General features: G+C 48.4%; 1 protein-coding gene across 1 annotated transcript in view; it reads right to left on the reverse strand.

Moving 5' to 3' along the window:
• Nucleotides 1–10: 10 nt before the first annotated feature.
• The window catches only part of l1cama (L1 cell adhesion molecule, paralog a), a 43505-nt gene continuing 17636 nt past the window's right edge, over nt 11–25879 (reverse strand). The window contains 28 exon segments of the mRNA XM_084679133.1: nt 11–3019; nt 3552–3624; nt 3869–4000; nt 4724–4873; nt 5031–5144; nt 5417–5593; nt 6015–6137; nt 6668–6884; nt 7499–7614; nt 8031–8256; nt 8477–8547; nt 8717–8914; nt 9081–9113; nt 9116–9187; nt 9316–9440; nt 9762–9921; nt 10134–10294; nt 11534–11645; nt 12014–12157; nt 12349–12480; nt 12711–12895; nt 12995–13109; nt 13968–14138; nt 14366–14491; nt 15702–15898; nt 18243–18345; nt 20407–20421; nt 21965–22392. Coding sequence (XP_084535259.1) covers nt 2743–3019; nt 3552–3624; nt 3869–4000; nt 4724–4873; nt 5031–5144; nt 5417–5593; nt 6015–6137; nt 6668–6884; nt 7499–7614; nt 8031–8256; nt 8477–8547; nt 8717–8914; nt 9081–9113; nt 9116–9187; nt 9316–9440; nt 9762–9921; nt 10134–10294; nt 11534–11645; nt 12014–12157; nt 12349–12480; nt 12711–12895; nt 12995–13109; nt 13968–14138; nt 14366–14491; nt 15702–15898; nt 18243–18345; nt 20407–20421; nt 21965–22100 — 3861 coding nt within the window. The 5' untranslated portion in view covers nt 22101–22392 and the 3' untranslated portion in view covers nt 11–2742.

Here is a 25879-nt window from a genome sequence, read left to right on the forward strand (position 1 = left end):
GTCACCACTGTGACGTCATGTTCGGGTCCCTTTTAAAAGCCGTTGTTGTTGCTCTTCTATAAGATGCAATTATTCACTTTTTTTGTTTTGTTTTATGTTGTAACTATAAAAAAAGGAACGTGAGTTCACAGAGGAAATATATGCTAGCGACCCCCCCCCTCCCCCAGCAATCCCCTGAATTCCCCAAAAAGCAAAGCTGGACAGAGTGGCAGTACAGTGAGTATCTGTGTGTTGGCTTTTTCGCTCATGCTCCGTTCAAAGCTAACATTTGCCTCGACTCTGACAAACACAGTTGTTTAGCAGCAGATAAGTCAGGATAGAATATTGGCATTTTTCGCATAATCATTTATTATTCCTGTATGAAAATAGATTTCTAAAACTATTTCTTTTTTTAAATTATTATCCTGAGTGTGTCTGTACAACTGGCAACAGGGAAATCATTTAGACCTCTCACAGATCTACAAGGAAGCCAAAACAACCCTAGAACCATCCCCCTGCCGAAAGAGCCAACTCTTTATTTGAGGGACCCCTACAGCAGCCATACAGACAGTCAACCTTCAAACCAATTACCAACTTTGTCAATTGATATTTAGTTGAATGTTTAACGACAGTTGATCATCTATACACAGGATATAGGAGGCCCCTGAAATGAAGTTTGGCTAGCGGTGAACTCCAGTTGGTGATTTAGTAGGGTATGCAGAGCCAGCACTGTTGCATGTGCTCCATGCAGAGTGTGAACAAACTATCCCTGTGCCTCCCTGCATCTCACACCAGCAGAGAAAGTGGCAACAGATACTCACTGGACTGCCACGCCTTTTACTAGACGGTGATGGTTTGACATGAACCAAATTCTATCCTAAATGACTGGAGGTATCAATGTGGTATGCTTTTTCTACAGTTGTTTTCATCTAGGAGTGCTCGCTAACATTTACCACTTACAAAGAGGGGAGTTTTTTTTGTTTTCTTCTGAACTGCTGTTTGTGGTACATAAAGAAAGACTGAATTCATACCTTCATTTCGAAAAAGAAAGAAGAACTACTCGCAACATTTTAGATTGACATAACATAGTTCAAATGGCATATCTTTATCAAACAAATTCATTGGGCTTTATCAAACAGTCTTTTGGGTTATATTTACATTCAGAGTGACATTTAAAAAGTGTGCTCTCCACATCTATCATATTCAAAACCAATACCTCTGCAAGGCTCCAACGCCTCCATACCTTGTCAGATTCTAATAAATAGGTTTTTGGCATGTAACTATTTCTACCCAGCTCTAGAACGTATACATTCTATATGTAAGATGTCAAAAGCAACCCATATATACAAGTTTGCCTATCATCAGAGTTAGCTTGCATTGATGAGGGCATTGATAACAAGTGAGTGTGTGCACTCACCCTCCCTAGCTGATAATAGGCTATAGCTATTTAAATACTGCCCCATGATACATGTTATAACGTCATGTTATGCTATGACATAAACGGCTATGGGAAGGATTGTTCATTCGTCGACATACTTTAATACACGGTAGAAAGAGACACAGACAGATACAGAAAGCTGCACAAAAGTACACAAAAAAGTTACAATATCATACCAATCATGATGTTACACTTACGGTGAGAAGGCGACAGAGTCATGACATATCGGGTGCTCTATGTTCACCCAGCAGGCACAGGAACCCAGAAGGAGCATGTACATATTCTATAATACTGTAATATGGCTAAATAGATAGATGTTATGCAGCTAGCTATATACACCGCTTTGCTATTTAGCGTTTTCACTGACAATTTTTTTGTAAGCATCCAATTACCTGTTGTTATAGTGTAAAGCAAACTTGGCTGGAGTAAAATAAAGTGTGTTGATACAAGAAAAGTGGAGAAAACAAATTATATAAACAACATCATGTCATCAAATGATTTAGAAAACAGTGCATTTACAGAACAACAAATCAAATGTGATATCCAACCAAAGCCATGTTCAATATAAAATTAAAAAGTCAGTAGAAAAATAAATTAATCATAAAAATGACCATGGCAATTGACAACAGACATTTGTAATGGCTTTACACACCAAAATGGCCTCAAACAAAAACCAGATAATAATAAATATTTAAGACTTGTCGTTTGCCATCCACATTAGCTTGTGCTGTCCATTTCAATACACTCAACCCCTCCCTTTCTCTGTGTGTATGCACCTCTGCATCCAAAACTATACCTGAAATTCCTCTTCAAATCTCTACCTACAAGACATTTAACAATGACCTTCAATTATTTTGTTAAATTCCTCTTTGGGTCTGCATCTCTGTCTCTCAAACTCTTGTACCATATACCATAATCCGTTCTTAGTGAAAGTGAGAGAGAAACAGAGAGAGAGAGAAAGAAGAGGAGAGATGGCTGTCTGTTAGGTAAGTCGTAAACTACATAGAGAAGAGACTGAGGACATCATTAGGTTGGCGGTGTGTGTGTGTGTGTATGTTTTGCTTCAGTCAGGTCATCTACTTCTCACACTCCCTTTGGTCATCTAACACTCCGGTCTATCAGATAGCAAGACTGAGCACCTGACGTCTCTGAATTGTCATTGTACTAATCCTGTCATCAGCCGATCCACAGATTGCTCTGTCAACCTATTGATTTGAAAAATCAATCATGAAGAGAGGTGTGTGTGTATGTGAGTGTGTGTGTTATGGGCACCTATCTTAACTGTTGACATGGATTGCTGTCTTCCGATCCCCATGTGAACACGTTTAATCTAAGACGGCCGCTGAATTGGGGTGACCATTGCTGGCGGTTGCGGTGGGGGTGAGGGTGGTGGGGTGGAGGGGGGAGCTGTCTGGCACCAGGCTGGCCTCGGGGCCCTCGCTGGGGGCTCCCCGGCTGTACTGGCTGACCAGGGACTCGTCCAGGTTGACCTCAGTGATGGCGCTGCTGCCGTTGTACTCGCCCAGGTTGTCCTCGCTGGTGCACAGCTTGCTGTCCTCGCACAGGGACGGCTGACTGGCCGTCCGCTTCTCCTCGTTGTCGCTGGGGAAGGAGGAGGGGGGGGGGGGGCAGAAAGAGACAGAGATGAGGGAAGGAAGGAGAGGGCGGGCAGAAACAGAGAGAGAAAGAAGGTGGTTGGGGGTAGAGACACCATTACTACCTCTTGTGCAATTTACAGCAATAATCAGCAACAGAGTGAGATAGCAAGACAACAACAAGGAGGATAGGGGCAAGAAGGGAGAGGAGCAGCCTTAAAAGAGGACAGCAAGGACATGACTAAACACATCTCAATGTTGGTTAGACTGATGCGGGGGTCATGCAGAATAAGGCAGGTTTCCAGCATACCTTTCTAGAGATCTGCAAAGCAGAGGAAAGCGTTCGGAGGAGGAGGGGCGGGGGGTTAAACAAAGAACAGAGTAAAAAACACAAAGGAGCTGGGGAAACATACATTTTCATTTCGAGGGGGGTTAGAGAGATCTAGCCTCTGTAGGGTCGACAAACAGGCAGCATGTTAATGGATGTGAATGTTGCGAATGGGAAACTACTTGGTTAAAAAAAGGACTTGAGGACTGACCTGTACTCTCCAAACGTCTCATCCTTCATTGGGCGGGCCTCGGAGTCAACTTGACCCTCCTCTTTATCTTTGACTGGTGGATGAAGAAGGAGAGGGAGAGTGTGAGCGAGAGGTGAAGAAGGAGAAAGAGAAGTAGAGGGGGTGAGGATAATTGAATTCCATTATCTTGTTGCTAATCAGTCCAACCTCCTCTTGTCTCCATTTTAAGCCACTGTCCAACAGTTCAATAGTGAAACACGGACTTGGGGGAAAACGGTCAGCATCAAAAGCTAGCATCATTGACGGAGATGATCCGTGTGTCTTGCCGTGTGGATTACCTGAGTATTTCCCCCCTTTGCTCCTCTTGATGAAGCAGAGTATCAGCAGGATCAGCAGGAGCAGAACAATGGCGCTCACAAGCCCGATGAACCAGCCTTGAGTGGCAAAGCCTGTATGAAGATCTGTCACTCCTACACACAGAGAGAGAGAGAGAGAGAGAGAGAGTGTCAAATATATGAGAGAGGAAGTGAGAGCGAGAGCCAGTGGGAGAGAGGAAGGCAGCAAGACAAGACAATAAGAAAGAAAAGAAGAGAGGCGAGAGGGATGGAGAAAGAGGGTGGGGGGGTGAAAGAGAAGGGGGGGGATGAAAGACAGGATGAAAGGAAGAAAAAGGATTAAGGAAGGGGGAGAGAGGCTCATGTTGGCTCAGTGGACACACTGCCAGGCGTGGTGGACGTGGGGCTTGGGACCGGCAGAATATTGTACAATGCCCCAAACAAACACAGCTAATGGATCATTTCATACGGTTGGCTTTTCATCTAGGACTTTCAAAGCACTTCACCCAGACGGGTCAGCCAAGTGCTAAGAGACTGAGTAGGCTGACAATGTGCGAGTGTCTGTCTGTGTGTCTGTGTGCGTGTGTGTGAAGCCCACAGAAGAAGTGCTGTTGTATGTCAGTCTGTGTGGAGGTGTGTAGCGCTACAGAAGATTGCCCACTATGTCAGGTGACAGTTGTTTCCAGTTTGGTAATTGTGTATGACTTACTGTGTGTGTTCTGGTTGCGTCGGTGTGTGTGTGCACATGAACATCCGAGACATTGTATTTTGTGGCTGTGTCAGTGTGAGATCCATCCATACCGATGGGTGTTTGGCTGCGTGTTTGTGTCATGCACCGTTTGTAAATGAGGTTGCTACCTGCACTCTCAGTCTGGATCTCAGTCTCCCAGAAGGTGTTGTTGCCAAATGTAAACTTCAGACGATACTGAGACCCTGGGATCAGACCCTGCAGCTGGTAGAAGGACTGGGACGAGTTCACCTTCTCTGACTTCTTCCATCTACCACCGGCTGCAGAAAAAAACCAATTTCATACCTTCCTTTAACAGGTTCCGTGTTGACCTGCTTCTTCCCTAGAGACACTCTGTTTTTTGTTGACGCATGCCGAAATGTAAAGTGGTTGGTTGAATTTAGGCATTTGATATCCTCTTTTGTCTTTTGTATTTACCGTTCTTGCTGAGGTAGTAGATTTGGAAGGAGACGCTCCTGTGTCTCTCCCTGGATGCCCAGCTGAGGTTGACTGACTGGTCTCCTACTGACAGGCTGATGTTGGCTGGAGGAGCTGCAGTGTTTAAAGGTTATCATGGAAAGCTATTAGGAAGTCATAGACTTTTGGATCCAAATGGGATTACATAACAATCCCCCAACATATTGAAAAACGTAATGTCATCCCAGATAAAGTAAAGAGTAAATGCTGCAGATTACACCCAGACCCAGCGACACCAACTATGAAATGTGATGAACATTTCAGAATGTTGTTAATAACACATTTGGTATTTCAGAATATTGTGAATGACAGCAAACAAACAAATCCTCCAGCGGTTGCAGTTCTACCTCCGTCCAGGGTGGTGGCGCCCTCCCTGATAATGGGCTTCCCGTCCCCGGCGGAGGTGCGCCCCCTCAGGTAGAAGCGATAACTGCTGTGGCGGTCCAGGTCCTTCAGGGTCAGGGATGTAGCCGTGTGGTCGTCTATGGTCACCACCTGCATGGGGCTGTCGTCACTCTCCACTACTGAGGACCACAAGACCACAAAACAACGTTTTAGGAACACAGCACCAACATCTAAGACACAACCCTTCCATGACTGCGGGCCACAAAAACCACAAGACAACGTTCAATAAACATGACAAGGATCTGACTGACATTAGGATGAGGACTTTGACACCTCAGTGATGGAGGATCCTAATGGGGTCGAAAACCTTCTAATGTCGATGTGCTTCAGCTATGTCGACATATGAAAGATGACATGCCATCACCAGACAAAACAATGTGTCAATTGTTAAAAAACTGTGTCTGGGGAATTTAGAAACCTTCCGGGTTCCAATAGAGGATACTGTGTTTATGGGTTATGAGCTACCTGTGTGTATGTGTTGGTGACAGCTCTAGATAGACGTTAGGTACAGTCAATAATGGGGAGAAGACAGTGGCTCACTCTGTTGGTATTGGAGAAGGTAGCCCAGGAGGATTCCGTTGGGGTGGGCGGGGGGGGTCCACTGTAGGGTCATGACGGTCTCCCCCGGACTGTCCAGGATGAGTGACATGGGGGGGCTGGGAGCTACCAATGACACAAACGTTGTGAGTCCACACCACGCAAGACTGAATCGGGTTATTAATTAGAAGGTTGCCGGTTCGATTCCCCGGCCATGCAAAATGACGCTGTGTCCTTGGGCAAGGCACTTCACCCTACTTGCCTTGGGGAGAATGTCCCCATAAGTCGCTCTGGATAAGAGCGTCTGCTAAATGACTAAATGTAAATGTTAGACCCATGTAAGCCCACAGAGAACTGTCGTCCTCATCATTTAATCATCATGTTTACACAATATCAGCACTGTGTTGGTACAGCTGTCCAATTTATCTTGTCAGTTATATTCCCACCACCCCCAACATCCTTTCCTTCTGCATTTCCTTTTGTGAAGTTGTCTTTGAATTCCGTCTCGTCATCTCTTCCCCCCCCCTCTCTCTCAGTCCCTGTTTTCTCTCTCCCCTCTGACCTCGACTCTACCCTCCCATCACCTTTCTCTCCAGACTCCCAGCCTCCCATCCCCCGCCTCCGCTGCCTCCTCTACCCATTCATCCCTTGCTCACCTCCCTCATCGGTCTTGAAGGACAGGGTCTCGGACGGTGGGCCTTCGCCCTTGCTGTTGAACACGGTAGCGGTCAGGGCATAGTGGGAGAAGGGCAAGAGGTCCCCGATCACCAGTTTCTCCTCGTTGGCGCCAACGGTCCGCACCACGGTGGGGTCGGCCTCCTTTGCCCTCCTGCCTCGGTGGTGGGCCCGAGAGCCGTACCTGGTACAGTGGATCTAGGAGCAGCAATCAAACGGTTAAGGCGCGCGGGTCCTTGTGGTATCTGCAAAGTTGACCGTGTTTGTGCGTGTTTTTTTTTATTGATGTATTCAAGATGTCATGTCTTGCAACACAGACTGCATGTGTTAAATAACACAATGCTGTATTTGAGATGATGTTGCACTGTCTTGTGAAATACACTGTTCCTTGGCGCAAACAACTGTAATGTTCTTCATTTCTAGACCTTAATTACCTGTCAGTACCTCGATTTAGATTAAGCATCTGCCAAATGAATACATGTAAATTAAAGGTTTAAGGATGTCTGGTTTTGGCAGTTTTGTATGTATTTTATTGTCGCATGTCTTATATTTGGTGTCTAAAATAGACAGTTGTGGGTATTTTCCAGCCTCAATAGAAGTCATTCAACCTCAATTCTATTCAGAAATATTTTCAGTTTTTTGAGTGTATGCTTCTTTAGATGATGACTACACTTGAGCCTGTTTCCTTGAAACCGTTCAAAGGCTGCATGGAATTCCTGAGAGGAACAATGGAGGCTGGCAGTGTGAGGTGTCGCTGTGTGTCGTGTGAACGTGTAGGCGGGTGTTGTACACAGCTGACTGGATGCCAGTACCTTGTATCCCAGAAGCTGTCCCCTCACGGTGTCCCGGTTCACCGCCGCCCACGTCACACGGATGGCTGTGCTGTTGAGTATCGCCACACCCACGTTCATTGGAGCCTCCAGAGGAACTGAGAACGAGAGAGAGAGAGAGAGAGAGAGATAGAGAGAGAGAGAGAGAGAGAGAGAGAGGGAGAGAGAGAGAGAGAGAGAGAGAGAGAGAGAGAGAGAGAGAGAGAGAGAGAGAGAGAGAGAGAGAGAGAGAGGGAGAACAAGGAGTATAGACAGAGGGAAGAGAGCGAGGAGAGAGAAGGGGAAAAGATGGAGAGAGGAGAGCGAGATGGAGAAACAGAACAAAAAACAGAAAGGTGATGGAGAGGAGAGCAGGGATGAATGAGTGAAAAACATGTAAGAAAGAGAAAGACAGACAATTAGCATAACAATTATTCATGGCCAGGGCTTGTCACGGAAGACTTTTTTTAACACAGCGACAATGCATTATCATGCGATACAAAAATGACAATTCAAACAGGACACAAGAGCTTACCATCCTCCCCCGAGTGGCCAATGACAGGGTCGGCCTCAGGCCCCTCCCCTTCCTGGTTGATGGCCTGCACTTTGATCTCAAAGTCAGTGAAGTTGCCCACGTCGCTGACGATGAAGGGTGGAGCCGTGGTGTAGTTGACGTGCCAGTTTGGCCCACTGCCCACAACCTTCCTCCACATCACCTTGTACTGGAAGTCAGGCCCATTGAAGCTCCGCCCATCCATTTCCTGGAGTGATATAAGGGAGAAGTGAGCAAACAAGTCTGGAGGGCAACACCGGGCATGTTCAGAGAATTCATTTTGGCGATGTTTTTGTTGCTGAGGCAATTCAGTCTTCAAACTACAAAGAAATATGAGTGGCATTGTGATGTGAGGTCTCAACCGTATACCAAACTGCCTCTCTCCATGGACATTCAAGTACAATAGTATTTTCTTGAAGTCTAAGTACCTTCCACATGATGATCAGGGAATCTGGGTCAGTGGACTCGCTCCTCACATCCTCAGGGTTGTTGTCTGGAGCTGAGGAACGAAGACAAGGGGAATTATAAAACATACACACACACCTACCAGGGCTTTCTTAGAAGTAGCATGTCTTCTATCTATAGTGCATAAGCATTATTGAAGACAGTATTAACAAAGGTCCTCAAGGTGTTTGTCTTCAAGCTGCCTGCTGAGGTGCTGATCTGACCTTCCGCCGGGGTGCTGTGGAGTTCCGAGGGAGCGCTGTGGTCCGACGTCCCGATGGCGTTGATGGCTGTGACCCGGAAGCGGTAGGACATGTAGGGCTGCAGGGTGAGGTCGGCGCTCTCCTTGGTCCCGCCCACAATCTTTAGCTCCTCCCAGCCGTGTGGCTCGGAGCCTTGCTGCTGGAACTCCACTACATAGTCTGAACAGAGGCAGGGAGAGAGGACATGAGGACAAGAGGGAGCGAGAGAAGAGGGAGTGAATGATTCGAAACAGAAGAGGGGGGGGCGAAGAGGGAGTCGTATCGTATTGGACCTGTCTATTGTCACAAGCACGTGTGTGTGTGTGTGTGTGAGAGTTATCTGTACCCAGCACAGGGCTGTTGTGTTGATCTCCTGGGTCCAGCGTAGGATCACGTTGCGGTCCTTGGGGTCAGAAGCCTGGAGCTGGAGCTGGGTAGGGGGGTCCGGACGGTCTGGAGGGGTCAAGACCTCAGCGTGACTTCTACTGCACATGACATGCTTCATACAGCAATACACAAGCATAGCAAACCCTATGGACCAGAGGTCTTCAACCCTGTTCCCAGAGAGCACATGTACGCACCGACGATGGTGATGGAGCCGCTGGCCTCGGCCATGTCCAGCTGGGTGTGGACCTCACAGGTGTACACCCCCTCATCGCCCGGCTGGACGTTGGCCACCATGAGGTCAGTGCCCTCGAATGTGTACCTGTTGGATGCAGAATTGTCATCCTCGTCCTTCTCATCAACATAGCACCCGTCATGCTCATCGACCACCTCATCCCACCCATACCGTCAAACAGTGAGAGAAGTGCCCCACATGCATTCCATTGTTAAAGAGACCAACAGCAGCCTTCAAAATACAATTTTCTTTCCAAATGTGTTGATAATAGTTGGATTGGAATTCCAAACATCCACTTTTTTATCTGCAGGGCTTCATAGAGGCCTTCTACCAATCTCAACCACCCAGGGCCTAAACCAGTCCCAACAATTCCAGACATGTACATGGTTATAGTGCATCTAGTCATACTTGTCTTCAGCGTATGATTGGAAGATCTTCTGTCCGCTCCTCCTCCATTGGATTTGAGGGGGGTCAAGTTTGGGGTCCACCTGGGCCAGGCAGGTGAAGGTGGCTGTGTCTCCAGGCTTCACCTTGAGAGCCAACGGCCGGGCCAGGATCACAGTCTGGTCTGGGGTTGAGAGAGGGAACGAAAGAGAGAGAGAAGAAGCGATATTAGATTCTTAAACGTAAATAAAATAACATTTAAAATAACAATAAATAATGTTTGTAGCCTATTCTGCACGTAGGTATGTGTGTTGCTGTGCACTGGCCATGCATTTGTGTGTGCCGTGTGTTTGCTGTGTGAGTGCGTGTGTTGGTCATGTGACATGGCTCTCTTACTCAACACGTCCAGCTCAGCGTTGATGGACTGGTTGCTGTTGGCAACAGAGCAGGTGTACAGGGTGGCGTCGCTGTGGGAGACGTTGTTGATCTGGAGCGTTCCGTTGGTCAGCAGGTTAATCCTGGGGTCAGCCAGCAGAGTGGGGGCGCTGTCGCTCTCCCTGAGCAGAAGAACACACACACCTCAAACACCAGCCAAGACACCATGCACTCATGTGCAGGAAAGCACAGTGGCGTTTAGTACAGTAAAGCACAGTAGAGTAGAGTGAAGCACAGTACAGTACAGTAAAGCACAGTAGAGTAGACTGAAGCACAGTACAGTACAGTGAAGCACAGTAGTGTAGACTGAAGCACAGTACAGTACAGTAAAGCACAGTAGAGTAGAGTAAAGCACAGTAGAGTAGACTGAAGCACAGTACAGTACAGTAAAGCACAGTAGAGTAGACTGAAGCACAGTACAGTACAGTAAAGCACAGTAGAGTGAAGTACAGTACAGTACAGTGAAGCACAGTAGAGTAGAGTAAAGCACAGTAGAGTAGAGTGAAGCACAGTACAGTACAGTAAAGCACAGTAGAGTAGAGTAAAGCACAGTAGAGTAGACTGAAGCACAGTACAGTACAGTAAAGCACAGTAGAGTAGAGTGAAGCACAGTACAGTACAGTGAAGCACAGTAGAGTAGACTGAAGCACAGTACAGTACAGTGAAGCACAGTACAGTACAGTGAAGCACAGTAGAGTAGAGTAAAGCACAGTAGAGTAGAGTGAAGCACAGTACAGTACAGTGAAGCACAGTAGAGTAGACTGAAGCACAGTACAGTACAGTGAAGCACAGTAGAGTAGACTGAAGCACAGTACAGTACAGTAAAGCACAGTAGAGTAGACTGAAGCACAGTACAGTACAGTGAAGCACAGTAGTGTAGACTGAAGCACAGTACAGTACAGTAAAGCACAGTAGAGTAGAGTAAAGCACAGTAGAGTAGACTGAAGCACAGTACAGTACAGTAAAGCACAGTAGAGTAGACTGAAGCACAGTACAGTACAGTAAAGCACAGTAGAGTGAAGTACAGTACAGTACAGTGAAGCACAGTAGAGTAGAGTAAAGCACAGTAGAGTAGAGTGAAGCACAGTACAGTACAGTAAAGCACAGTAGAGTAGAGTAAAGCACAGTAGAGTAGACTGAAGCACAGTAGAGTAGAGTAAAGCACAGTAGAGTAGAGTGAAGCACAGTACAGTACAGTGAAGCACAGTAGAGTAGACTGAAGCACAGTACAGTACAGTGAAGCACAGTAGAGTAGACTGAAGCACAGTACAGTACAGTGAAGCACAGTAGAGTAGAGTAAAGCACAGTAGAGTAGAGTGAAGCACAGTACAGTACAGTGAAGCACAGTAGAGCGGTCTCACCATGAGACTTTGGGTCTGGGAGAGCCGAAGGTGTGACAGTCCAGCTCTGCCCTCTGCCCCTGGATCACCCTGTAGGAGACCCCGTCCCCTGTAAGGATCCGGGGGGGCAGCTCTGCAAAAAACATACACTGTTATGAACACACACACACATGCATACACCAAACACAACCTCAAACACACACATGGATAAACACACAGGGTTGGGACAGATTACTTTGAAATGTACATTTATGCATTTAGCAGACGTTTTTATCCAAAGCAACTTCCAAGTAGTCAGCTACTGACTAGAAATTAGTTGATCATTTTTCTAATTTGTAATCTAATCTATTGGATTACAAAAAGTCTCATTTGAACACACAGACACACTTCGAAACCTTAAACACCAACAAAAAAGAAAACCTACATGCAAAAAACACACACACACACACACACACACACACACACAAACACGAACAAACACAGAAGGACATGGCTACTTACCAATGACATAGACGTTGGTGTTGGTGAGGATGGTTCCATGTTTGTTGTGAGCCCGACACTGATACACAGCCGTGTCACTGAAGGTGACATCCTTCAAGATCAGAGCTCCATCACGCACACTGCGCCTGGGGTCTGGGTCTGTGCCTGACAACACACACACACACACAGTCACACACACACACACACACACACACACACACACACACACACACACACACACACACACACACAGTCACACACACAGACACAGACACACAAAGGGCAAGTTAAGATCAATCGTAATCTGTGTCTTTTTGTTCAATTGTGTGCATGTGTGTCCAGTGTTAGGAGCTGACTTGAGAAGGGTATGCCGTTGATGCTCCAGGAGAGGACTGGAGAAGGGATCGCGTCCGCCTGACAGTCCAGCTTGACTGTCTCTCCGGGGGCATACAGCTGACTCACGGGCTCCCTGGTCCAGTATGGAGCCGCTGCAACATAACACAACCCCTGCTTTAGACAGGCCACAGCACAACATGCAAACTCCACACAGAAAGGCCCGGAAGACAGCCCACCTGAGCACCGGCCCCAAGCAGGAATTGAAGCCAAGCATGTCCTGAAGCGAGGCAACAATGCAAAGCACCGTGCCGCTAAACACTGCAGCTTCAGGGAACACAGAGCGTGCCCCCCGAAGTGTGTGTGTGGTGTGTGTGTGAAGTACCTTCCACGGAGACGGTGTAGGTGTGTGTGATTTTGCCCTGCGTGTTGTTGGCTATACACTGGTACTCTCCGCCATCACTCTCTGCTATGTCAGTGAAGCGCAGACGCCTGTCAAACATGTCCCTGGTGGTCCGAGACTCCGACAGCTGACCATCCTTCCTCACCCACTGAACAGACGGAGTGGGGCTGAGAAAGAGAGAGAGAGAGAGAGATGTTGAGAGAGAGAGCAAGAAAGAGAACACACACACACAAATCGAACACTTGAAGGCGCGCGTGCACACTCACAGGCCCTGGACGATGCACTCCAGCTCCAGGGTTTGGCCCCGGAGGGCGTGGTAAGTGCTGTGTGTGTCCGTCGGTCTCATCATCTGGGGTCTTCGGTTCCGCACCACTGAGTTAGCTGGAGACGGGCGGAGAGAGAGATAGAGAGAGAGAGAGAGATACAGAGAGAGAGATACAGAGAGATGTTCATACATATGTATGTATATTTACAAGGTTGTCCGGATGACAAAGGTGTGCCGACACAGCCGTCCCTACACACACACACGCCAAGATCAGACCCGTATCCTTTTACTATCACATACACACAGTCTGTGACACAGATATACTGTGACATACACACACGCAAACACCAGGACACACACTCAGTCACACACACACACACTGTCTGACCCATGCTCAGAGGCACATAGGTTGCTAGGCATGTCTCAGTGTGTGTGCGGCCTCATTACCAAGCTGCTGTGACCATGACAGCGTTGATGGGGATCACTAGACCTTGGTCAAGGCCAGAGTCAGCTCCAACACCTTCACACACTCACTGGTGGTCCATCACACAAACACCTGGCACACACAGTCTATCACACCCACACTTGTACGTTGTGCTCACACACACACACACACACACACACACTGTGTGTAAAGACTGTATGACAAGCTGTTTTATGTTGGCTCCAATGTGTATGATTACCATGGAAATGATTGTGTTCCCACAGTGACGACACTGTGCGGGAGGGGAGGGGCTCTCATGGTTGCTATGGTGATGGATGGAGGGATGTCCTGTTTTCTACAGACGAAGATGGTGTTGGGGCGGGCGGACATCATACCTTGTTACCATAGCGACCAAATAGGTTGGGCTGTCATACTGTGTTACGATAGCAACAAGCCAGTGCGTTAAGACTCAGGCGGAGCCAAGAGGAAAAGGGCGTTGCTACGCCGATGGCTGCGTGTGTGTTTCGCGGCGACCTGACGGCGCACTCACAGGTGAGGACGGTGAGTGTGATTGGCTCCTTGGGCAGGATGGTGCGAGCCGCCAGGTACTGGACGTTGCAGGTGTAGTCCTCCCTGCTGTCCTCTGAGGTCACATGGGAGAAGTAGAGGTTCCCATCCTTCCCCACCGTCACGCGCTCACTCAGCTGGAGGTGACGTAGCCCTGAGGAGGGCGGGACAGAAGGGGAGAGAGAGGTACAGAGAGAGGGAGAGAAAGAGAGGATCGGAACAACTATTATTCCCAGAGAGAGGCCTGAGGTAAACAACAAACCGTGTACGACCATTGTCCATATAGTTCTGCTCAGCATTTGAGCGAGGCATGCTGTCAGTCTAACTGAGCTATCCACCAGATGAGCCAGCGTGTGTGGGGAGCTGGACATGGAGACTCACGTTTGTCCATCCAGTGTATGACGGGCTCCAGGGTGCTGGTTGGAGGGTTGCACTTCAGCACCGTGCTCTCACCCTCCTCCACCTTCTTCCTGCTCACTTTCTGCTCCTTCTGCAGGGAGGGGGCGTCTAGGACGGAAACACACACACACTTTTAAATACAGAGAAACACGTGTACAGACACACACACACACACACAGTTTCAGAGAGGGCCAACAACCCACGGCAGTCTACGCTCTCAACCCGACTGCCGCATTGCACAAGAAATGGGAGACGGGGACATTTTTATTTATAGGGTTTCCGTTTCAGGAAGTTTAAGAATTTCATGAGAGATCTTCAAAGGGGCATCGTGTTGCAGAGTGCAGCATGCGCTTTGTGACTCATGTGTTTACTCTTTCCCGCCTCCCCTTGTTCTTAACCACCATGGGAGAAGCCTGTTGTTTGTCCGCTACTGAGAGGTGCGCGTGACACTGACTCAACACGCGTTTCTGGGGAAACGGTTGTCAGGGAAACTGAGAAAGAGGTCGATGGAGAGAGACAGATAGATTAAAAGAGAGGGAGGGAGAGAGAGAGAGAGAGAGAGAGAGAGAGAGAGAGAGAGAGAGAGAGAGAGAGAGAGAGAGAGAGAGAGACAGAGAGAGAGAGAGAGAGAGAGAGAGAGAGAGAGAGAGAGAGAGAGAGAGAGAGAGAGAGCGAGAGCAAGTGAGAGAAAGATGCAGGTAGATAAGCAGTTGCCTGACTTGGGAACGTGTGTCTGTTTGACAGTCTAGTTCGCTGACTGGCTGCGTACACACACCCAACTTTGATTAACAAGTTCATATGTGCAGGGCCGAGGTGTTAATTGAATTTCAGAGGAGGCTAGGCACGCTCTGCACCTGGTCATGTCTGCGGACACACAACAGCTCTGGAAAGCAAACACACACTTTTATAGTAACTCTGGCCATGCCACCATAAACAGAGCTACAGTGTTATAGCCCATAAAACAGCCAACAGCTTCACTGATATGATTCCCCTCCTAAAAGGGAATGTGACTGGAGAGTTCTGCTGGGTAATCCACAGACAAAATCCACTGTAAAACTGTACAAGCCACTCTTAAAGGAATATTATAGTTAAATTTAAGGGTGACACCAGCACCTTTACACTGTGAGTCGGCAAGAGTGGTGTATGGACAGCGCGTGCCTAACAAATCAGCAAGACATTAATTTATTGCCTCTAGGTGACTTAATGACAGGTGACTGATGACAGACTGCAAAAAAAGTGACGCACAAGCGGTTTGGTCAGCAAAAATGACATCACCAAAACCAAAAAGCGACATAATATCCAACACCCTGTGACTTACGGTCGGTCATCAGCGAGACCTCTTTAGAGACAGCAGTGCCCAGCTCGTTGGAGGCATAGCAGGTGTATTTGCCCTGGTACTGCTTCATGGGGCCAATCCCCCCACCGGCAGAGGAGAACGTTCCGGAGCCCTTTGAGACTAAGAGGCCTGGGTTGTCGGACGCAAAAAACTCCTCCCCGTCTTTAGTCCATCTGAAACTGTGATGGAAGGAGGGGATGGGAAAGAAGGGAGGGAGGGAGATACATGTGAAAGAGAGAAAGAGATACACACACACTGACAAACAGATGGAGAACCACAGAGAGAGAGAGATAGAGAGAGAGAGAGAGAGAGAGAGAGAGAGAGAGAGAGAGAGAGAGAGAGAGAGAGAGAGAGAGAGAGAGAGAAAGAGAGAGAGAGAGAGATTAAAAGGGAGAGAGAGATTAAAAGAGAGGGAAGGAGAGAGAGAGAGAGAGAGAGAGAGAGAGAGAGAGAGAGAGAGAGAGAGAGAGAGAGAAGAGAGAGAGAGATTAAAAGGGAGAGAGAGATTAAAAGAGAGGGAAGAGAGAGAGAGAGAGAGAGAGAGAGAGAGAGAGAGAGAGAGAGAGAGAGAGAGAGAGAGAGAGAGAGAGAGAGAGAGAGAGAGGGAGAGAGAGAGAGAGAGAGAGAGGGAGGGAGAGACAGTAAAAGAGAGAGACAGACCAACAGACAGATAGAGAGATGAAATGAGCCAGCGGGGTCTCGTCTCATCTGTGACTCATCTTTTATAATTACAATATTAATCTTGGGCTCTGCCAATAACGTCTTTTACCACTTGATGACTAGCAGACCACACAGAATGAAAATGTGGATGGAGGGCCTAATGATGTTTATCACTTCCTTAAGTAAGTCTTTTGACTGTCAAAAGATGTGCTCTGTATACTGTCTCTGTCTCCAGCCAGACTTGGGTTCAAGGGCCGAGAGACATTTCATCTCTCTATCTGTCTGCCTGAGATACGTGCTACTCTGCTGTAAACACCCCACAGGCTTCTGACGGGCCACTGAAGATGGCCTTCAACAAACTAGCATTCCACACTCTGATGACATACAGCAAATGGCTTAGATAAACCATTAAATGTGGGTTCTGTCAGCCTACATAAATGAAAGACAAGATAGTCCATAAGTATTGTAGTCATTTAAAGGGATGTCCATGAACCTTGCCAGTGAGCAGGGATCTCCGATTCTGACTGGTCAGAGTTAATACATTCAGTGGAAAATGCTGTTGTGGGATTACAATTTTCATGCTACAGTGCAGACTGCACAGACTAGGCTATGCTAGCAGCAGCGTTGTGTTGTTAGAGGGAATGATTTGTGAAGGAATTATCTATGATCTAGTCCAATGCTGCTACAACAATCAATACCTCAATTATATGAGATGTGTAATACTTAATACTAAACATATATCTTAATGTGATTAAACACCTATCTTAATGTGAATAAATATATCTTCATGTGATCAAATGCCTTAATCAATTTAACGATGGGTCTATGCAACAGGATGATTCTGGGTCTGTGTCGTGAGGTCATGCTGAAATGTACGTCTGGGGTGTGTGTAGGAATGTTGAAGGTCAGCACACTGACTTGGGAAGCTAACTGGTGATGCCCGGGACTGCTGTGAGCACAATGCGGCCTCTCAGCTCATGGGAGTAAAGTGTCAACTTGAGAGATAAGGGGATGCTTGGGCCGTGGAGGATGTAACTCTTTTCACCTGCAGGACGAGTCAGACCGGCCGGTCTGACCACCTTGGGATATACCACCCCTGTTCTAATGCCCCAATTCTCTTGGACACCATACCCCCCCTTCTCTAGGATGCCCCTTTTCCCTTGAAGACCCTGCCCTACCACGGTGGTACATCACCAGCCCTGGACACCCTGTCCCCATCACCCCATACATCTTCAGGACCTTGGGATGACCCACTCCCTACCTTGGAGAAACCCCCGCCCCCCTTGATTCTGCCCCCCTCCCTGAACAACATCAGACCTTTGGGTCTTCTCCGCCCCCCCTCCCTCTCTGAACATCATCAGATCCTTGGACTGCCCACCATGTGCCACCACGAACACCCTGGACATTTAATTGGATTACCACATTCCCACCCCATGGTCTTCTGACCAATCACCTATCAAAGATCTTCCTCTGTGGGGCTACAAGACCTGTCTCCCGGGGACACGGACACAGAATTTGGACTGGGCAGAACACTCTGTAATTTCTGTCAAGACTTTCTCAACAAAGACCTTCGTTTGATCAATGCTGAGACTATGTTTCTGTGAAGCTGCATTGGCATCATCGACTGATTCACTGTACTAGACTGAGATATTGTATTCATTGTTGATTGCATAATTTTTTATTAATAAACAACAAAGAACTTGGTCTGGCCTTTAACCTTGTATCCTTCTCCACTGAGTTTGACACACCGTAACACTAAGTGACTAGGCTATGCTAGCAGCAGTTAGTTGTGTTTTTAGATGCTAACTGACTAGGCTATGCTAGCAGCAGTTAGTTGTGTTGTTAGAGGGAAGGCTAACTGACGTGGGTGTAGGATTCCCGGTGGCTTCGCAGGTCAGGCCGATGTCCTCAGCCCCAAACACTGTGATGGATTCTGGTTGGACGGTGATCACTGGAGGTTTCTTATCTGGAGAGGGGATGTAGAGAGAGAGAGAGAGAGAGAGAGAGAGAGAGAGAGAGAGAGAGAGAGGTCAAAACACAGGTACACAGGTACACACACACACACAAGTACACACAGACACACAGACACACACACAAATACACACCATCAAAACAGTGCCTCACACAGCCATGGTGTCGTCGGATGTGATTAATAGTCAGCAGCAATACAGCCCTGTCCCTGACCTGCTCCAGTCACATGACCAGCCTACTGCAGCATCTCTAATGGCTCCATAGGAATGAGTCACACTGTCTGACACACACATGCACAATAACGCTCACTGATTGTCACCCAGCAACGCCATGCCAGTACGATTCATCTTTAGAAATCAGTCTGGAGGAATATCTTTCATGGAAAACTGGTGTGTGTGTTTGTGTGTGAACAGGCACACAGGACATAAATCCAAAACAGCCGTATCTAGTTATAGGAGATGACTTTCTCCCCTTCACTGATTGGATGTCTTTGTTCTTTGCCAGTAACTGGGAACATTTGTATTTCAGTGCCTATGCTACTCTGTCACACGGGTCAAACTGAGGCACACCATTCATTTCGGTGGTTGATGTCTAAAGTACCTATACCCATCACTTAGCAAGACTCCCATGAGAATTAAATGAAATGAAGGAAGTGGAAGAACAGGGTGAGAGCAGAAGGGGCAGGAGATGCGCGCGAGAGATAGACAGAGAGAGAGATAGAGAGATAGACAAAGAGAGAAAGACAGAGACACAGAGAGAGAGAAGGAGAGAGAGCGAGAGAGTACACTAGGGGATCCGAGAGAGAAAATGGGTTGAGATGAGAGCAAATTGATACTGTATAATGTTAAGTAGTCACTGTGCAACGTTCGTGGGAGATCTACTGCTGGAGGGAGAGAGGGGACCCTGTGTGTGTGTAGGGGGGTGAGGGGTGAGGGGTGGGGGGTCTGAAGGAGAAAAGAGACCACCCCACTGTCCTTCTCTCTCTCATTTGCTCTCTCTTTCTGTCGTACTCAACTTCCATAAACCAACTATTCATATCAGACACGACTATAAAAACCAACAAGGTTAGCTGTTTAGGGGACAAGGTATAGATCCTGCCGCCCTTTTATGTTTCTCCATACTTTATGACCCGTGTCTGCTTTTTATGTGCCTGTTTCTAGCATTTGGGCCAGGAATTTATGTCATCTTTTTTTTCCCTATTAGCAGTGGACTACATATCCCAAGTGAGTTCCATTGTATTAGAAGGGAGGTCGCTGCTGGCACTTGTAGTTTTTAATTTTAATTTGAAGGAAAGAGACCAATTTTTGCCTCAAAGGTAAATTGACATTATGTAGGTAAGTTGGTAAAGGAGAGCAGGGATTACATGGAGGGAGCGGTAGAACAAAAAAGGGTTGTGACGGATGGTGAGATGGAGAGCGGAGCAGACAGGAGAGGAGGGATGGAAGAGGAAGGTGAGAGTGTCTAGCTGTGAGAAAGCGAAAGAGACAGAGACAAACAGAGAGAGAGACGATAATACAGAGCAGCACGAGAGAAAGTGAGCGAGAAACAGACAGTAATAGAAGAAAAGAGAGAGAGAGAGAGAGAGAGAGAGAGAGAGAGAGAGAGAGAGAGGGAGATGTTTAAACGACAGACAGAATCCACAGCGATGACAGATTATAGCACAGTTCTCTCAGATGAAGTTAGGATGTGGCTGCGGGCGTCGCTCTGTTTATTGGACGAGGGGCTCCTCCACACATCTTCACTTCCTCCCCAGACTTTGATCTGACATCACAATTGGTTTTTCCAAAAATGAGTGCACTGCTAACTTCCTTCTAATCCCTCTAGGTAATACTCTGAGCGAACCAGACAAAACATTCTCTTCTATTCAAACGCTAATGCTATATTTATTAAGCTCCGGTGCAATGCAGAATGTCTTTTTGTGGTGCAGTGTGTGTGTTTATTTCTGAGAGGGGTTGGTGCTAATCTTTTAGCATAATGTGAGCGTTTACAATGGAGAGCAGGCAGAGGCGACAGACCCACACAACAGACAGGCATCAATAAAGTTGGAAGCACTTACGTTCACTCATGTGGTCTGTTGTTAGTCCAGAGAGGCAGCCAAAGACACACAGAGAGAGAGAGTCTGTTAGTTAGAGTAAACACAGGCTGGCAGAGTAAACAGCAGAGAGACGTAGAGAAAGAGACAGAGACAAAGAGATAGAGACACAGAGAGAGAGAGAGAGAGAGAGAGAGAGAGAGAGAGACAGAGAGAGAGACAGACATAGTGACAGAGAGAGAGAGAGAGAGAGAGAATATGGGTGAGAGAAAAGATTTGACTTATCGACTCGTGGATGTACACAAACATGCCCTGTATGAAACAAAACACCACAAACACTCAGCTCTCTCCCACACACGCCTACAGTATACAGTATGCTGTACACACTACATAATCTCAGCACACACGCCAACATAGTACCCCACATCTAATGACTCTGATCGAGCGATCGGGCAACCATTATCCTTCATGGGCTATAAAGACAGCCTAATGTCCCCTTAAATACTCAACTGATCTGAACCCCCTACCCCCCCCCCCAAACCTCCCCTCCCCCTCGATGAGTCCAGATGTGGATTTGTATCGATCTCCTGACGGTCTCTGTGACTCTCATTGACATTACAGAGGGTCAGTAATTGAAAGGCAAGAGACACCTTGACCTTTACATGTATGACCCTAACCCCCCCTTCCGTCCGTCTGTTTGAACCCCCATCTCCCTCCATCCTCCTCCCTCCCTGTCACCTTATTCCCCACAGGGCGGGGTTACTTGACACTTGACATTGTTTAAAATCAAACTTACATTCTACTGTGTGTGTGTGCACCCACAGGCGAGGTAGTTCATAGTGTGTGTGTGTGTGTGTGTGTGCTTGCGGGTCCCTGAAAGTCTTTGAAACAATCATGGAAACAATACTACAAACACAACAACAGCTGCAGCACAAACACAGATGTCTCTCAGCACTATCTAGGAGCTGTGAGGGATGGGGGTGGTCGGGAAAATCCATTTTTCCGACAGAGTCACAAACTCAGCTGTTTCTAGACAGGCCAGATATTGCACGGAGTAGAGGTTGTTGGAGGAGTGAATGGAATTATTCAGGCCCTCTCCTTTCCTTTTCAAAATATGATTTCACATAACTCAATTGCCCGATCAAACCATCCCTCCAATTGCAATCTGGTTGGGGCCGAGAAAAAGCGGGTCGATTGGCTAGCCGATCAATGGGCCGAGGTGATCAATGACAAAGTAATTAGACACACTGCGCATTCAGCCACAGAGACGACTGGGATTTCTCCACCCACACAACACGGTTACAGTCTCCGCCCTCTTAACACAGTACACTTGTGACTGAGGTCCTGTAACTGGATGTTTTTAGAGTGTCTAGGACTAAGAAAATCATTCACGAGAGACTTCTACTCTCGTGAATGATTCGATTTTAAGAACCGGAGAATTTTGGAATGATGCACATTCGTGTCTGGCCGAGAAACGACTTGATGATAACCATGGACACACTGTGACCTTTAAAGCACGTTTCTGTTTGCCCAGAAGGTGTGGCTGTACATGTGCGGGGAGGAATAGCAAAGGTGTACTCACAGTCAGAGGGGATGTGTATGGCTGCTTGGCAGAGCCGGGGAGCGAAGGATAGGAGGAGGAGAAGAGGGAGGAGTGGGAGGTGGAGAGCGGCGCTCCTCCCCCTGCTGCCAACCTGCTGTCGCTGCGTGTGAGGCATTGCTCACTGTCCCATCCAAGTAGCACCTGCTCACACAGCCGTAACACACACACACGCGCGGAGGGGAGACCTTGCACACACTCGTGCTAAGCGTGCAGCTTTCTCTCTCTCTCTCTCTCTCTCTCTCTCTCTCTCTCTCTCTCTCTCTCTCTCTCTCTCTCTCTCTCTCTCTCTCTCTCTCACTCCTCTACTGGTCCTGCCTCCCTCCCGATTATGCCAGTGGTCGTTTTCTTCCGTTTGGTTTCTTCTTCCCTCCCTTGATTGCTCAGGTCCACACCCTCCTGCTGGCTTCCTAGATAAAAGAAGGGGGAGGGGGAGACGGGGAGGGCATAGGGGAGGAAGGAGGAAGAGAAAGGGAGGGGCAGAGAGCCATGTGTCAGAATGAGAGAAAAATGACCCAGCCCCATGCGGTCAGGGCCAGATAGAACCAGAAGGAGAGCCAGACAGAGAGACACACACACACACACACACACAAGACCTGTGTCTCATATGGCAGAGCCAGTAAGCGAGCCAGTGGAAGTGGAGTGCACACCAAGGTGCCTAACTCATGGTCCAAGCACTCATAAAGGGGGATAAAAACCCAGACAAATGGCACATCAAATCACATCAAAACACAGCTGCCAAAACAAATAGGAAGGCGTTGGTAATTCAATTGAGTGCTGAGGGTGGGGGGGGGGGGTATCGAACCATTCTAGTGTTCCTGGGCGATATTCTGGGTGATAAGTATGCGTTAAAGATGCTATCAGTCATGTTGAGCCGGAAAGCAGGTCCCGCCAGGAGGGTTCGCGGTCTCTCCATCTGCAAACCTGGTGGCCCACGCTAGCCACACGGTCCAGCCTGCCTCTCTGCTGCACCACGCTGGGAGCCTGCTGATTGTTTACGATGCTCAATATGACACACAATGAGCTGTTACAAAAGGCTTCATAACACCCACAAACAAAAGCGAGAAAGATAAAGGATGGGGGGGGGGGGGGGGGGGGATTCAGTTGGCTTCTGTATCAGGGCGGTTGTGATAAGCACGGTTGCCAGGTTTGAAGAGTTTTGGCTCAGCGCGCCCCTGTAGTCTGGCAGTGCCTGCAGCAAAAGTGATGGGTGACCTTGGGGAGAGGGGGGAAGGTTGCAGTGAGGGGAGGAGAGGAAGGAGAAAAGATAGATGTTAGACGCGAGAGAAAGAAAGAGCGAAAGAGGGGGAAAGGGAGAGGGAACGAGAGGGGTGGGGAGAGAGGAGAACGGCGATGATCGTTCATTCTCTTTCATCTCCTGGCTAATGGCCACTTGTTTAATTGGTCTGGAAGTCTCATTGTCAGTCAAAGTGTTATGGTATTGACGTATATTTTAAAAGGAGAGAGGAGAACAGGGAAGTATTCTTTGGGGAAACCTAACATTGAGCTAACACAACCAAGAAAATGAAACAGAATTGGAAAGTAGTGTGTGTATGTGTGAGAGAGAGTGAATCAATCCCAACAAGGCAACACATTCATGTTCAGAGTGTTAAACTAACTGTATCAGGATTAACTGAATCATTAGACTGTGGCTTCCCTTGGCAGTGTGACATTGGCCACTGCCAGTCGGGGGCAGACGAGACGAGATGAGGGTTTGTGGTTGAGGAGGAGTTGCGGGGGGGGGGGGGAGGGGTGACAGCTGTGATGGTAATCCCCCACCATTCACATACACACACAGGCGGTACCAGATCTCCCCAATCAATGGGTGTCACTTCTTACTGCCATGTCCTTCCTCCCTCGTTCATCTGCTCCTCCTCATCTCTCTCTCTCTCTCTCTCTCTCTCTCTCTCTCTCTCTCTCTCTCTCTCTCTCTCTCCCTCTCCCTCCCTCCCTCCCTCCCTCCCTCCCTCCCTCCCTCCCTCCCTCCCTCCCTCCCTCCCTCCCTCCCTCCCTCCCTCCCTCCCTCCCTCCCTCCCTCCCTCCCTCCCTCCCTCCCTCCCTCCCTCCCTCCATCTCTCTCTCTCCCTTTCTCTGCCTCCCTCTCTCTCAGGCTGAGGGACAGAACAGGCTGAACACAGGGGTTCTCACAGGGAGGGGGGTGGAGTGGGCCAATTACACACTGGGCCAGGCTGAGCTGCCCTTTAACAAATGCCATTAGAGGAAGAAGGACTCTGCTAGCCAGGGTCTTAGCGATCTAGCATTAGCGTGAGTCAGAGCTAGCCAAAGCGCACAGCTAATGAGATCCTAAACACAGATAGAGAGAGACAGACAGGCAGGCAGGTAGGTAGGTAGGTAGGTAGGCAGAGAGACAGAAAGACAAACCGACAGACCCAGTCTAACTGGGCAGATCAGACAGATAAAGGGGCATGCTCCAGTGAGTCCCGGTCAGAAGACAGACTCTGGCACTGAATATTCTGTTCAAGCTGAAGTAGGGGCAGCAAAGGGGAACACTATAATGGGTTGAGGGCTGGGCGGGGGTAGTGGGGGGGTTAGAAGGGAGGCGTTGAGGGGGGTATGGAGGCTGGCGTGTCAGGCTGCCTTGCAACAATCAAGCCTTCGCTTTCTGAGCGTCCCACCAAAACACGCCTCTCACAACGGTTCCACAGATGCACACACACAACACCCAAACGGAGCACTGCCCCAAAAAAGAAACCAAAGACACCCCACTTTCTCATACACACACACACACACACACACTGCGGCATCGCGTCCAGGCTAACCGTCTGCTGTCAACGAGGGGGGCCGTGCGCCTGGCTGACCGGTGACTCTCAGGGACGAGTGACACTGACATGGCGGCAGATGCCTGACTACCCCAGCTCAGACGGACACCGCGCAGCTGCTGCAGATCCAATCTCAGCCCTGTTACCTGCCTCACTGCCCAGGAGTCAGAGGTCACCCGCGACAACGGCTGGAGCCGGCCAGACGCTCCCTGGTACCCTGGGAGGGCTGTTTGAAAAGACACAGAGGTCTCTTTTGAAGTCAATCAATCCCCAACTGAGGTCCTGATTGTGGTGCTGAGGCTGTGGCTAAGGTGCTAATGTAGGGTTTGCTGACCCACAAGCCTGGGTTTAAATGCGGTTGGGGGGTGAGCTACTTGGGGTGCACTTGATTCGGCCCTCTTCGGTATGATGAAACCAACGAAGCAGAAAGGAGAGCTCAAGCGTGCACCTCCAGTGGTTGTAGATGTGCCGGACACAGGTGCGGCTCCTAGCGTAGCATGCAGCAGCCTCATGCGAGTGAGCTGCGTATTAAACCGGGCAAATTGACAAAATCAATCGCTGGCGACACGGCCGCGATAAATAATTCATATCTCGCGCATTGAGGTGTTTTGCGTCCGACGAGCGCAAAACCCGTCCAGGAAAGGCGGCAACATCTGTGCATGAGCGACGCGTGAGGGATGGTTTGTCGTTAGCGTTGTTGTGGAATCGGGCGGCCGGTGGGGTGCAGGTTGTTAGGCGGAGATGTGGGCCCTTCTGCCTGGTGAAGGTAGTGATTAGCATTAAGCACGCTCTGTGGGTGCTGGTGGGGCCTCTTCAATGGGCTCTCTGACAGCAGACAGGCATGTCAAACACAGCCTCTTATCATGGTGGGGGATGGGAGGCGGGGGGTGTAGATGTGTGGATGTGTGGGGGTGTGGTTGTGGGGGGGGTTCCTGCAGTACAACACCCATTTGAGACCTCATGTTGCGTCCGACAGTCAATAACACAGATTCAACTGGGCCAACACCCTACAGCCTGAGTGAGAAGAGAATGTCTGGAACAGGGATTATTTTGAGAGGCTATTCATGTGTTTTTTTTGCAGATGAAAGACGATAGCAGCCTCAGGTACTCGGTGAAG

This window comes from Hypomesus nipponensis, chromosome 18, assembly GCF_054491055.1.
Source record: "Hypomesus nipponensis isolate SF chromosome 18, ASM5449105v1, whole genome shotgun sequence".
NCBI lineage: Eukaryota > Metazoa > Chordata > Actinopteri > Osmeriformes > Osmeridae > Hypomesus > Hypomesus nipponensis.